Source organism: Mchenga conophoros, linkage group LG7 (genome assembly GCF_057382185.1).
Source record: "Mchenga conophoros isolate Kocher_MC1m ecotype Shallow Benthic linkage group LG7, M_conophoros_male_GT1.1, whole genome shotgun sequence".
NCBI lineage: Eukaryota > Metazoa > Chordata > Actinopteri > Cichliformes > Cichlidae > Mchenga > Mchenga conophoros.
The window spans coordinates 40,798,341-40,813,231 of NC_140532.1; the positions used below are offsets into that span (position 1 = coordinate 40,798,341).

General features: G+C 40.0%; 1 protein-coding gene across 4 annotated transcripts in view; it reads right to left on the reverse strand.

Annotated features, from left to right (window-relative positions):
* Nucleotides 1–913: 913 nt before the first annotated feature.
* Nucleotides 914–14,891, reverse strand: part of strbp (spermatid perinuclear RNA binding protein) — a 104,792-nt gene continuing 90,814 nt past the window's right edge. For 3 of the 4 annotated variants that reach the window (XM_085279262.1, XM_085279261.1, XM_085279265.1), the window contains 4 exons: nt 14,345–14,485; nt 13,733–13,862; nt 12,959–13,012; nt 914–7,741 (listed from right to left, as the gene is read on the reverse strand). In XM_085279262.1, the coding sequence (XP_085135388.1) occupies nt 7,647–7,741; nt 12,959–13,012; nt 13,733–13,862; nt 14,345–14,485 (420 nt within the window). In that variant the 3' untranslated portion in view covers nt 914–7,646. Of the gene's footprint in view, nt 7,742–9,967; nt 10,559–12,958; nt 13,013–13,732; nt 13,863–14,344; nt 14,486–14,891 lie in introns of those variants that run through there. The other variant, XM_085279264.1, reaches the window with a different exon arrangement.

Genomic DNA, 14,891 nt, shown 5'->3' on the forward strand with positions numbered 1-14,891 from the left:
TATTGCTGTGTTGGATGATTGGCGGCTATGGCTGTGCGTTGATGGTGTTGACTACTGGAGATGTCACTGGATACTCAGACTCAGCCATAAGCAGTACTGCTTTAGAGAGGACTGACAGCTTATGTTTCTAAACCACTATGTGCTGAAACTCTTAGAGAAACTTACCAATTATTGTCCATAACCTTGAGTCTGACATTATGGCGTGACATAAAAAAACATAAAGATCCTCCATCTTTAAAGCATCTGACTTGAAACTGCTTTCATTTTTCAGCATGACAATGATCCTAAACACACAGACAATAAAAAGCATACCTGGATAGAAACTATCAGTAATAGATTGGCCTCTCCAGAGCCTGGACCTCAACAATATTGAAGCAGTGTGGGATCATCTTGACAGAGAATGAAACATAAGGCAGCCAACGTCCAATATCAAATTTTAAATTGGTTTGCAGCTTCTATTGATAAAGACCTAGTAATTAAATAACAGATAAGCAATTAAATGATAGTAAAGTCCCAGTTTGTTTAATGATCTTCTATAGGAATTTCAGTAAAATGTTTTTTTCTGTAATTTTAGACATTTCTTACAATTATTATGTAGGAAAACTAAAAAATACAGTTGAACTTCTTTACCTTATATTCAGACATCTCAGGGATTAAACACTGACAGAAATGTTCACTGGTCCGTCCCACATAGAAACAAAGTGAGCTGTACGTGGCCCACCATGTAAAATCTGTATGACATCCCTGATGTACACATTTCCCATGTTCATAACAAAATACAAATAAATGATGTTGTTTCAAGACTATTGCACAGTAATGTATTTTAGATAAAAATCTAGATCTATTTTATGGTCAGACCCTTTTGATAGGCATCAGTGTGAGACAATTAAAAAAAAAGATACTCAGATATTGATTTTAGCACTTTCTCAGTTTTATTTTCAGTTCATCAAGCATTGGTTACTGTATGTCAAGAACAGTGACAACCACAGATCATCACTGATGTTAATGCTGCTACTAATTAAACAAACTATACAGCGAATTCAAATCACGCTCGTCATTCTTTATCAGTGGCCTCTGTTAAGCAGAACCTTGTAGAGTTTCACAAAATGTAACTTTGATCATTTAATGTCTGTGAAGGTTCTCAGTCATCCAGGTCATCGTAGTCAAAGGAGCTTGCAAAGAAAAGCGTCTGGACTTCTTTAAGTTGCTTGAAGACGTTTCACCTCTCATCCGAGAAGCTTCTTCAGTTCTAAGGTCAAATGGTGGAGAGTCCCAGATATAAACCTAGTGGGAGTGACCCCCACAGAGGGACAAAAGGACCCCCTGATGTTCCTCTAATTGCCTGAGCCAAGGTGTGAAACTGGGTGTGGGTCCCAATCAGCCAGAGTTTCGGGCGAGCTCATTGTGAAACCTGGCCCCACCTTATCATGCGAATTCCTGAGGTCAGATGGCCCAGGATGTGAGTGGGCGTTAAGGCGTCTGGGAAGGGATCTCAAAACTGGATTATAGATGGCAGAGAGTTGGTGTCGTAACCACCGCCTCTGTTCAAAGATGGTCGCTCACAGTGGACATAGATGGCTTCTTTCACTCCTCTTTAAAACCATCTGTCCTCTCTGTCCAAAATGTGAACATTGGCATCCTCGAAAGAGTGTCCTTTATCCTTAAGATGCAGATGGACTGCTGAGTCTTGTCCTGTGGAGGTGGCTCTTCTGTGTTGTGCCATGCGCTTGTGAAGTGGCTGTTTGGTCTCTCCAATGTAGAGGTCTGAGCATTCCTCGCTGCACTGTACAGCATACACCACATTGTTAAGTTTGTGTTTTGGCGTTTTGTCTTTCGGGTGAACCAGTTTCTGTCTGAGTGTGTTGCTGGGTCTGAAATACATATCATATTTATATCTGGGACTCTCCACCATTTGACCTTAGAACTGAAGAAGCTTCTCGGATGAGAGGTGAAACGTCTTCAAGCAACTTAAAGAAGTCCAGACGCTTTTCTTTGCAAGCTCCTTTGACTTTGATCATTTAATGGAACAAATAGATTCTGTGAGCAGATATCACTTCATCAATTCATAGGCAGCATCATAAAACGGTGTATTTTATTCCCCTTTTGGTCAAAGACAAAAAAAAGGAAGATATTTACAGGAAAAAGAAAACAATCATCACTCATGAGATGCTATTTTTGCCAAAACATCATTATTAAAAATTAAAAAAAGGGGAAAAAGAAATATGAATCCTAACAGGGTAGATGCACCCAAAACAACCCTTACACACAAGTAGTTCAAAAGATATATAGATGTATATATATGTATTTATCCATATATATTCTGTATATATGCTTCTCTACAAAAAACAAGTTTACTCTTTATACGAGTAAATACATTCTACTCTACAATCACCATAACGACTGTGTACATTCCCAACCAAAAGACTTCGATCATTTATCAGGAGGACGATGGACGTGAACAATCCATGAATTATGACCAGGAAGTATGCAACAACATGCTTGATGTGACTGCAGTGCTGTATATGTATGTGTGTATGCATGCGTCTGCATGTGGGTGTGTTAATACATACCCCATCGCCCCACCCTCTGACATAAACGCACACACCCAGAGAAAATGATCTGTTCTGCAGTTAGTCTGTGCCTAAGCAGTGGAAACATAATCCAGGATCTATTTCTGCAGCGCTGCAGAGTTTCAGAATCACTTGCGGATGGACTTTCCGGGTCTTCCTACGGCACTTCTCTCGTTGCTTCCAGACAAATTTAGCATGATCCCCAGATTTAAACCCCAACTTTCTGTGCTAATGCAAGAGTGAGCAAGACAGGTTTTCTTTCAGATTTACACACAGGAGAGCATTCTTTTTCCCCCTTCTTTCCTGACATTTCATAACTGTCTAGACAGATCACATCTCTCACTTCTGAGACTGCAGGATGATCAGATTTGTGAAGCAAAGGCTTCGTAGTCTTTGGTGTGTAGATGAATCCCATCGTGTAGGGAAAAAAACCCCTCCTTGTTTTCCAAAGGCATTCATGCATTTTCCTTTTTGATCTGGCAGGAGGAGAAGAGGGGCCTTTGGGAAACATGGCTATATCTCCAGATATAAACGGGGAGCAAAATCTCTCCGATCTCTTAAACCATTGAACCTATCGCAGAATTTAAACACTCAAATCTCCTGCATGTGTTGCCACTTTTTGGAGACAACACTCTTTCTTCTTTTCTTCTGATAGCTTAATTTATCACACAGGTAACTGCCATTTCAACAAAAAAGCAATGTATGTACAGTGCTACAGACAGCCTAGTATAAAGCACTAATAAATGGAGCAGGTGTGGGTGTGTTTTCTCAGCTATACATGGCTCATATCCTAATGTACAAACAAGGACCAACCACTTGTGTGACTCACATAGTTCACAAATACTCAATCCATGGAGCAAAGAGTGTCATGTCGACTCAGTGCGCTTGGCTGTTATTGTCGGTAAAAGCTGAAATATTTACACATTTGAGTACATGTGTGCTTCTGTGTGTGTTTGTCTTGTTGCATACACGTGCGTGTCAGGTAGCCCTGAGTACAATGCGTGAGTGTATTGCTCGTGCGTCTTTTGTGCTTTTTAGATTTACAGGTGTAGTTTTTGTTGAACGCCCACCAGAGGCAGTGTAGATGCAGAATAACAGGGATGTATCTGTGTGCCGCTGTTTACTCGTTTATAGTGATCTTGGGGACTACTAGAGTAGGAATGACATCCATCAGTGGGACTGGAATCCAGAAAAGACAACCAGTATGTTCTAAAACATTATTCACACTGGCATTTCTTTTCAAGCCGCTCATAAGTGTTTCCAGAAAAAAACACATCACTGCAATATTTTCTATTCTGAGACACTTTGGTGGAGTACGGCTGGTTTTGTCACTGACCTAATAAAAGCGGAAGATATCTAGTCAGTTCATCAGTCAGCCTCCCTTCAGTCTCTCAATATACTATATTTAACTATATTTTGAATTCTTTCCTCTTTCTTCTTATTTTTCTCTCTCTCTTGGTAATTTCTTTTAAATCCCCAAACAACTTGGATACTTGGAGTATATTTTCTCAGCTGAAACATCAAGCAGATTTCTCATCTCCTTACTAGATTACTAAGAAAAAAATATGCTTTTAGATATGGTGGTATCATTTAGGAGACAGCAGCTCCCCAATAAATAAAAAATACTGCTGACTGGAGGAGCCACTGCCTGCACATTCCCGCTAAGCTGCCTGTGCCAGGTTTAGACTGACCCGCTTTCTCTGTGCTCTCAACCTCGCCACCCTTCGTCTGAATACGGTTGTCCGGCCAACAGACTAAAAGGACTGGGTCAGTAGTCAGGGTGACTCCTCCAATGTGTCTGTACAGTCTGAGGGGAAATGAAAAGGTTGCTCACTGAGGTATGACTGTCTGCCTTATTAATGTGGACCATCTGGAGAGTGAGAAAGGGGCAGAGAGGGGGAGCTGAAGGCAGGGCAGGGAGGAGGGCATTTTAGAAGAAATTCTCAGCTGATAGAGGTCTGTTTCCACACAGCTAACCTCAAAGTTATTCACCTCCACGTGAATTCCCCATGTAAATGAAAAGTAAGAGCAAAGCCTGCTCTAAACTTTATTCTACACTTTTAGAGATCAAACAAGAGCGGCTCTCTTCTTTAATGGAAAACCACTATAAAAAGATTGAAAAGAAAGAAACAGTCATTCACAGCAAAGACCCACAGCCAATTAATAAATCGAGATCTAGTTTGTGTGAGACATCTTAACTTAATTGTGCTCCATGTCAGAGCAGTAATATTTACTCTTGTAAAGCCAGGCTGTCATTAGGATTTCAAACAACTGTAAATGAAAGATTGAAGATTTAATAACCGTATATTAGAGATTATAGACACATTATGGGAACAGGAAGTACACAACAGCCTCCATTTTGCTACTCGACCTCTCAGTCGCACGACAATTATCACCATCCTTGCAAAAATTGTCAAGTTCTTTTCATTTTCAGCGTAGTAATGTCGCAAAATCTCACTCTAATTCGGCTTATTGTTTAGAAACGCTGACTTTAGAGTCATGCTGTGTCTATCGGCTTTTTCTCAGATGTCTTTTTTTTGTTGAATCAAAGCCAGCAGAAACACAGGAGATCAAACTTGCGCCCAGATCAAGGCGAATGTGAGGAGAATCAAAGGTTTTTGATGCACATTTTGTAGCTTCTGCTGACTGACATCTTCTCTCTACTAAAGGTTAAAAATAAGAAAGAACAGCGATAAAAAATCTTCAAAACCATGTGAGAAACAAAAAAACCCCCCCAAACATCATGCACAGCAACGGCGATTTACATTTTGTGTTGTGGGCAAGATCCCTTGTACAGATCAGCCATCAATGACAAGTCTTAAACTATCGAACATATTGATCACATACACACTAATTAAGTCAGATACGGGATGAAATGTGGTTTGGGGGTGAAAGTGGTTTGCAAAGTGGCCTGCAGAGGTGCACAAGCCACACAAGCCTAGAGACAGGCAACCTTCCATAGACAGGGAAATGTGTGTATTGAGTGAATGGTTGACGGCCACCGCCCGGTGAAATCGATCACAGACAGAGTGACGTACTGAAAACCTCCTTGTAATTCGTCACTGACAGGTTGCCTATAATTTGCGTGCAGAAGCAGATTTGTCCGCAAGCACTCAACCGACTGCTGTCCAAGCGGTAGTGAACATGAAGTAAGTGTCACGCAAACTGAAAAAGGGGATAGGTTCATCTGCAACCAAAGCAACCATAAGCCACGGGGTCATTTACCAGTCTCTAGGTCTGAGTGACTACAGCCTCAAACAGTGAAGTTTACATGAGATTAACCACTTGGCTGTGTATAACCAGCAGACGTGGGCTGGCACTGATATCAGCTGATCTGGAGGGATTGTGCTTCATTTGATGCCGCAAAATCAAATCCAAACAGAATCTGAATGGACTGCTTTAGAATTTACAGTTACCTAAACTGCCAGTAATTTTATGACATAAATTGTGCTATAACAGTAGTACTACACAATCAACTACTCAAAATTTTAGGATGACATGAAAAGCTAATTTGCCTTCCTTTACTGTACAATTATGTCAAAAGTTTGTGGTCATTGACCTGGTCATCTTAGCCTCAATATTTAGAGACACATGGCTATGACCATATCCACAGATTGAACTTTTTCTTCCCTTATACAACTGAGCTGAACACCAAATGCGAATCTGATACTTAAATTATTTTCAGGTAAGGTAACATGAGGCCAAAGACAGCTTTGACACTGATAACTACGTTCATGTACAACGATGATTAAACTGCATTCTCAGTCCAAACTCCTGATGACCCAAATCACATTTCTGTGAAAAAACTGTCCCAAATATTAATTTGTATTGTATCTTTCCCAACCTGTAAGATGCTCATGTGTTTTCGCTACCAGCAGCATCACTTCCATTCAGCAGAGAACAGCCACAGAGAGCTGGAGGAAACAATGTGTGTGAATGTGTGTGTCTGCAGAAAGAAGAAACAGTGAAGTGCCAGTGAGCTGTGCTTTTGGTCCCTATAAGGCTTGCGGGACGGAGCTGATGTGTGATCTGTGCCGAGGTGGTGGTGTGTCCATTAATGGAAGAGGGAGGAGCGTGTACATCCAAGCATACACATACTGTAACAACAGTATTCCCTGCCAGCAATGAGACTATAGAAAATGTGCTTTCTGACAGGAATAGTGTGCGTTTGTCTGTGTGTCAGTGTGTGGTTATAAGTGTGTTCAGTAGCGAGCACCTCTGGTCCGGGCAGTGTAAACAAACCTCGGGCAGCAGAGAGCGTGCTCAGAAAGACATCAAAGATAGAGGAAAAGTAGGAAGGAAGGAAAGAAGGAAGCATTATTATTCTAACAGCACAGGTTATAGGAATACCAAAGATAATATTGCCTCTCCTAGAACTAGCTTCAATTGCTCAGTGTATATAAAATTGGAAGAAAGCTATACTGTGATATTACAGTTACATTACACTTTATAATTCTAAAATAATTTATAACAACAATAGTTATATTTTATAGAGTATTTACATAAATACATCATCATATACTAATATTGTCAACACATTGTTATAGAAATACACCATACATATATGTGTGTGTGTATATATGTGTTATATTATAGCCACACGCACACATACATTGAATATACAATCAAAATAAGCTATTGCAATGCTGTGTTGGGTAAAACTTTGTTGGACATTCACATCTTCTCAAGTAAGTAAGTAAGCTCAAAGAGAGGAGTTCAGGTGTATTGCTATAAGAAAGACCAGCCCAGCCCTGCACAGTCACAGCTGAACGTTTCTCGTAAAATCCGAGTATTGCTTGTTGTAAAGTCGCTCTCCTCTGAGGAGATGATCTGGGTGAAGAGACGAGGAAACAGAAAGAGGTGCTTTGTGCCTCTCGGTCGATGGTTCAGATAGTTTCTGCCTTTTCTTTTTTTCTCAGGAGGAAAGTTTCGTCAGTAGACTGATCAAACTGAAACCGTTCTGAATGTGTGAATCCATCAGCTGGGATTCAAAGGCAGCCCGCATTAGACGGAGAAACAGATGGGCATGTGTGCAGCCAGGTAAGTGTGAAGAGCGCCTCCAACAATGTGCTGCCTCTAGAAGTCAGAGAAGAGATCCTGTGGACCCAGATGAATGATAAAAGGAGCGATGGTGCGCGGCTGGTAGAAAGGATTGTCAATAAATAGACCACCTGCAGTGACGAAGATCAGAGAAAAAGGAAGATTGATTAATTAGTACACTTTTTTAAAACACTTTTTTAAAGTGGTATATAAGTATATTAACTATATGAGTGTATTTAAAATAGCGCAGAATGTAGAAATGTGTGTAGAAATGTCCTGTATATTAAATTAAAGCAATAGTCAAAACACTTTGGGAAATATTCTTAATGGCTTTTTTGGAAGATAAGAAGATGAGAAGATCAATGCCGCTTGTCTAATGAATATGAAGATGCATCCAAAGGACACTTAGTTTAGCAAAAATACTAGTAACAGGGGGAAACAGCGAGCCTCTCTCTGTCCAAAAATAGGACAAAAATAGGATCTAGGGGCGCCAGGAAGACTAATAGTTACACTTTTAGTTTATTTAACACACTGTGCTAAATTGTGTTATTAGGATCTGTAATACCTCTCGTGGCTGTGGAGCTGATTTTTCAGAAGAAAACTGGTTGCTTTAGAAGAAATGTACATTTTCCAGTCAGAACATTAAAAGAAGTGTCTAGTTAAAGGTCTGTCTCACTGGGTCGGACCATCGTGATAGGACAGAAAGACAATGTGCCTTATTACACTGCAAAAACTGGTGAGGAAAGGCTGGGGGAACACAACAAAGAACCCAAGCTTTTAATTCAGGCTGCACAGTCCAAGAACAAGTCTGATCCTTGGTGGCACCACCCTGCAACCAGACTCAAAGGGTTGTCTGCTGGTGTCCAGGTGGCAGATATAATTGGACACCCCTGGGGATTCTATGCCCATGTCCTGTAAAGGTGCAGAGTAAGACACTAAAAATCATGATAATTTAGTTTCTGCTGCTTTAATTTCAGCCACATTTCTACAATGCGAGCTCCTGAGCTTAGCTTGGCTAGCTGTTCCCCCTGCTTACAATCTTTATGTTAAACTAACTAACTTAAAGTGCAACAAAGCCATAAAACATATTTCCCTAAATATCAAAACCAGTAAATATTCTCTATGGATCTTTGGGTCTTTATGCATTGAAATAATATCAACCTGAACAAAAAGAATAAGAGAAAAAAACAAACACAAAATGGAAGAAGTGGTAATAGTGTTCAATCGTGTAAGATTGAAGTTAACGTCTCAGAAGGACAGAGATTATTTAAGGGCTTTATAACAACTCAGAGGAGCTCAACCAACCATTGGACAAGACATTGGGTCCTCTCATCCAATGGCTGCGCCTCATAGCCGTAACCATGGAGACGTCCTCGAAGGGGGGTGTGGTTATCACTTGCTGGTTGGATGACCAAGACGTGGTTGAAGGGCCACGGGCAGAACTCTGTCTCGATTGGCACTCTTTGACTGGTGTGTTGATGGAATAAGCTTGAGTTTCACCTTCACTGCACTCTATTTACATTGAGCCATTTTCCTCTTAGTTATTATTTATAAAGACTGTTTTTTTCTTTACAATCATCTTATAGAGGATAGTTTTAAGCCCAGGTTTTAGTGGTATTATTGGTGCTGGTGCTTAGCATCGAGGAAAAAAAATGAGCAAACACAACAAACCATACTGACAATGACACTGAAAATTATGAAACAACAACATGAAAATGCTGACGGTGAAGTATGATTCACGGAGCTACAACTCGAATGTCAGGCAAAGATGAAAAACACTGATTTAAATGTCTGTGCAGAACATATTAAGTTTATTATTTGTAGGATGATTTATGCTAGTGAGGTCCTTTTAAGCAATGTCAGTATTCTTCTGTTGCAAAAGACTGCCGTTAGCTCACATTACAACAAATGCAATACTGTAGGCGCTAACTCTGAGAGCTGCGGGAAACCTGCCGAATATTAATTCCACATGCAGTAATGAGATCGTGCAGCTGAATGCAAGATGGAGGATCTAACTAGGGCGTTCTAAATTCATCATGTCGTCTTTGTCTTTTTCTCTGAGTAATCTTTAAGCTGAAGGTCAAAGAGATGAATTGAGAGGTGACGAGGTACTGAAATTCAATATTTGCAAATGCATGAGCTTGGAATATTAACAGTACTAGTACTATTTATAGGTTTAATAGTGTAGGTTTTATAGTACTATTTGCAGGTTTGAAAAAGGATAGGTAAATCTGTCTACGTTAGGTGACATAAGTACAAATCCAGTCCAAACAGAACCAAAGAGGAAGGCGCTACTCTATTAAGTTCCTTCGTAGCTGAAAGCCTTTAAATGAGATATACAACAGGAGCTGTTCAGCTTTTATTGAAGATAAACTTTATTTTGCAGCATTGATGATTTGTTCCTATACATCTTTCACACCACTCACATTATTTTCTTTGTACACAGAATATGTGTGATGTGTGTGTCATATTGCAAAGGATATCATCGTCTTTAGCAAGGAAAGAACAAAATAACAAAAGGCTAAATATATATATATATATATATATATATATATATATCGATAGAAATATGGATCGATAGATATATTACTATTTAGACTCAAAGAATGAGGTAACAATTCACAGTGCAAATCCTTCAAGTTTTTAAATGTTTTTATATCTTAAGAACTTAAAACCTGCAGGGTTTCTAATATTCATAAAAGTTTTTGGAACCAAAAACAATATAAAATAAGCAAAAAAGCACTTTTACAAATCTTCAGCTCAAGTCCTTAATCCTTTCCCCTTCGTCATACTGTAAAAAAGAACAAGAAAAAAAACTGTCTCCCTTCTACAGAAAACCTAGGTGCATTTTGGTATGGCGTGTCTCTTATGCTAAAAGAAGTGGTAGTGGGGGACGGGGTAGGCGGGCACTTTCATGACAGGCAACAGAAGCATTCTCTTGGGCAAACCTAGAGGGGAGACATGAGAAGAGCATAGCTCTGCATGAGTTCTGGGGAACAAATAACCAATGCTCACTATGCTAAGAGCATGTCCATCAAACACCCGTCACACTAGACAAGCAGGTTCCCAGAGGTAGAAGTGTAACTGCGTGAGAAAAAGCAGGAATGTATGCACACGAGGTGACAGCCTTTATTAGTGGTTTACCACAGAAGACAAAGCGGGAGTTAAAAAGAAAAGCTAAAGTTTAATTTTGTACAATTCTGTTAATTTCAGTCTATTTGAGTCAATTTAAAAGCGTTGATTTCACAATCCCGTTATTTATTATGATTTGGAATATGGTGACCAGCAGGGCCTTTAGACAATCAGACGGGATTTTCCTAGATTTTTTTCTAGATCGTAAAGGCAGTAATAATTACGCCAGGTTGCACTAGAATAAAAAAAAAAAAGGTTTAATCAGTGTGACTAATCCGATAATTGCTCTTGATCGCAACAATAACACTAGTGTGTACACTGGTAATGTTAATAATGATGATCAAGGCTTTAAAATTAGGAATGAAGGGGTAAAATAAAGAGAAAGAATCACCTGAAAAATAGGTAATGAAACAGAAGCTGGTGCTCGCATTGTTCCGTAACTGACACTGTAGTAATAAATCTAACAGCTTATGGAATAATCAGAAGATAGATAGCCTAAAGTAAGTGGAGTGGAGCTACACTATCAGGCTGCATCAAGGCCTGTTAGAAGGGAAATATTTTTGAACAGCGAGGAGACACAAGTGACTTTGGGGTTGCGTCAGGAAGGTCATCCGGCATAAAAATCTGCCAAATCAAACACGCAGAGCTACCTGCTGTGGCGACCCCCTGCGAATAAGTGAGCAGCCAAAAGTTGCTTTTTATTTTTTTACCTGTTATTCTTGCAGAGCTATTTTTTTTCAGGGTCCAAGAATACACGTGCAGAGATAGAGACCAAAACACTAAAGAGAGATATCAAACGTTGTGCTGTTGCAAATTGTGTGGATGAAACATTTCGTGTCTATATTTTTTATCTAGTTCAATGCATATTTTTAATCTCCACTGAACTTCCTACTTACTTGTGGGAAGGTGCAGAGTAAGTTCAAGGTCAGGACTAGTTATACAAGCCAGATACGTGACATGTTCGGATGAGTAACGGGTCAAAGGTGCACACAGTACGAAGCAATTTATATGCTTCCACAGAACATGCAGGGCATTTAATAGCCTAGTTATGCACTACTGTTTTTCAGTTGCTTAGTATGAGGCCAGCTACTGATGTATTGTTTTGGTAAACAATAACTATTTGAAAACGCCAGCGAAGGCAGACTATTTTAGCAAGGAAAGGTGTTGCACTAACATGTAAAAAACCCAGTTGAAACTGCCTGGGAACTAACACTGGGTTCCAGCTTTCATAAACATACTGTATAACTGAGGTGGATTTCATTTTCAGGGATGTTGGGTTCTCAGGGGGTTGTTACAAATCTGCCTGGGGCCCTCAAGGTAGTTTCTTCTAGCACATAAGACCCTTTCAAGCTAGGCTGTAAGATGGACGACGAGGCCTCCTAGTACTACATGTAAAGTCCCACTGCACAGGACTCGCTCTGTTAAGGTAAATATGTGTATGGAGTGGGTTTTTCGCCAATACCTATGCTATTGAAGGTCAAGTATATATTATGTCCTGAGAACAAGAAAACAGTGTAGCAGCAGTCCTACTGATGGAAAGCTGGTGTGTATCTTAAAAGTACTGGGGAAAAAAAATTGGAACTCGTTCTATTCCTTCTGCTAATCTAAACAGAAATGCGGATGATGGCTCTACGAACAGGGCTCAGGTTAATAAAAGGTTAATAAAAGTCAAGAAACAAGGTAACTATTCAAATATTTTTTTTTTCTACTCTTTTGCATTTAAACTATTTGAAGGCAATGCCGGAAGATGTGTTGATATAAACACAATCAGGATTGTTTTTTGGATGATTTTAGATGAAAGCCAGAAACAGACGACAGCACTCTGTGCTGATAGAGCAGCAGTCCAACCATAAGAGATGAGAGTGTAAGAGGCAACAGGCAGATTAACACATACGGACTGAGTGGACAATTAGCCAAAGCACAGATCTGATTGTAGAAAGACAACAAAGAGATTAAATGTTTAACGCTAAAACTTGGATCTTAAAGGGGGTCAAGATTTTAAAATCATTTTGCGAAAAGAGAAGCAATGGATATAAAAAGCAGTCGAGGACAAGGGCTGTAAGTGTAAACCTACTGAAGATTCATTAATTTACCCACAAATGGCTAGAGAGAGAGAGAGAGAGAGAGAGAGAGCGAGAGAGCGAGAGATGGAGGGAGGTTACAGGTGGAAAAAGGAGGCTTGAGCTGATGAGGAGTGGACGCGAAGAGGCACGTACCGTACGCAGGAGCAGCTGCTGCAGCAGGGCTGTAGCCATATGGTGTCCCAAAGCCTGTTGGGAAAGAGGTTACAAGGTCTAATTCAATTCTGCACTTGTTAAATCCAAAACTAACACACGTTTCAGCTTTTGTGTAACTTCAGATGACTATTTTGGCCACTTTCTAGCAGATTCTAGCAGACAGCTATGGGTTTAAAGTATGAGACCTAAGGAGATGCTGTACTCCTCAAGCATAATGAAGATAAATCTTGCAGTGGTTTTTATGCTACACAGTTTATCTGCTCTCAACAAATTACTGCTATCCCCTTTTCTATAGGTGACTGTAGGGTATTTGTGATATTTTGCAATACAGCTACAGGGAAATGCATGGGTTTTTTTAACCACAGGAAAATAAGTAAGCGGCCTAAAGCAGAGGAAAATGTCAGAATTTTAAGGCCAAGAAAAAAAGAAAATGCCAGATCTGCAGAAACTGTCATGTCAAATAAAAAATATAATATAAAATACAGTTTAGCCAAGAAATTCTGTACAGTGGTAAAATGGGATATCAGCAAGCTTGGGAACAGAGATTTGAGTTAAAAACCATGTCCAGTATAATTTGATGTGCATTTTTCGAAGAAGAAAAATGAAGATTATGATGCAAAATGTTAAGTGGTTAACTGTGCTAGCTGTGTATTATTGATTTATATCTAAAAACAACAAATGCAACATTTACAGCGTTGCAAACTGGTGACTTTTTCTTTTGTCACATAACAAGACACAAAATCCCTTCACTACCTGGAGTGACATATCCAGGTGCAGCTGCACTGACGAAGGCTCCTCTTGCTAGGGCCGCTCTTCCTCTTCCTCTGGCAACCTGAGCTGCTACTGCTGAGGCTGCTGCTGCTGCTGCCAGGGCTCCTTTGGTCTGAACACAGGCACAGAGTACACATATTAACAATCACAATGCCAAGATCAGAAGCTGGCCATAAAGCTAGAAAAATGTGTGTTTGAACCGCATGAATGCAGCGGCACTGCAAGAACATATCAAATCAAACATGCATGTAACACTGACAATGTTCTAATGCACTTGGGTCTCATTTTTTACAGATCTATATGGGAAATAGCGTTATTGACAACATAAGCGGAAGAGGGGTGATCTCATAAAAGTACTGATCTGTTAAACTTGTTAAATCAGTCTAAACAAAGTGTTATTGATTACTGATAGAGGGACACATTGGGCAAACTCTCCAACTGCTTTTTGATCAGAAAGAGTATAACAGTAATGCAAAATAGGACAGAAAGACTGGTTTAATAGTTTATTGTTGTTTCAGTGTAAATGCACATGCTACAGAGTTAATTGGGGACTTCTGTGTCAGGGTTGTGCTGCATAAGTGTGTCTCTCCTTACTTGAGGCAATATCTTCTTCTTCTTGTTTGCAGCTGCGTTGGGACCAGAGAAGAGTTTTTCCAGAGCTGCTAGGGCAGCGCTGGCCTTTGCTACCTTTTTGTTGGGGCCTGCCCCACGAAATTTCTGCCCGTCGACCTCCACCTAACATGCACACAAATATTCACAGAAATGTGTTTTATGCTTAGGGGAAAAACAAAAGACACATACTACATTTTAGACCTGTAGTGATTTATAAACAATTAATTCTCTCTTATTTTATTGATGTAGGTCTTTCTATGGGTATTCACACTTTTTATAGTACAAATCTGTTAGAGCTAAAAATCACACAATGTGGGCCAAAGGCAACGTTTTTTGAAGTCCTCAGTGAGTCAGTCAGCGAGTCTTGCTGAACAGGACGGCTTGTTTAAGGATGCCCTGCTGTCAAGCAGGCCTGCTAATCAATCAGCAGAGCGATGGAGCAACCAGGCATGTCGGAAAACAAACCACCCCACTGACTCTGCCGGGTGATGAGCCTGTTTCTGGTTGTGTACAATACTGTGCACAAGGC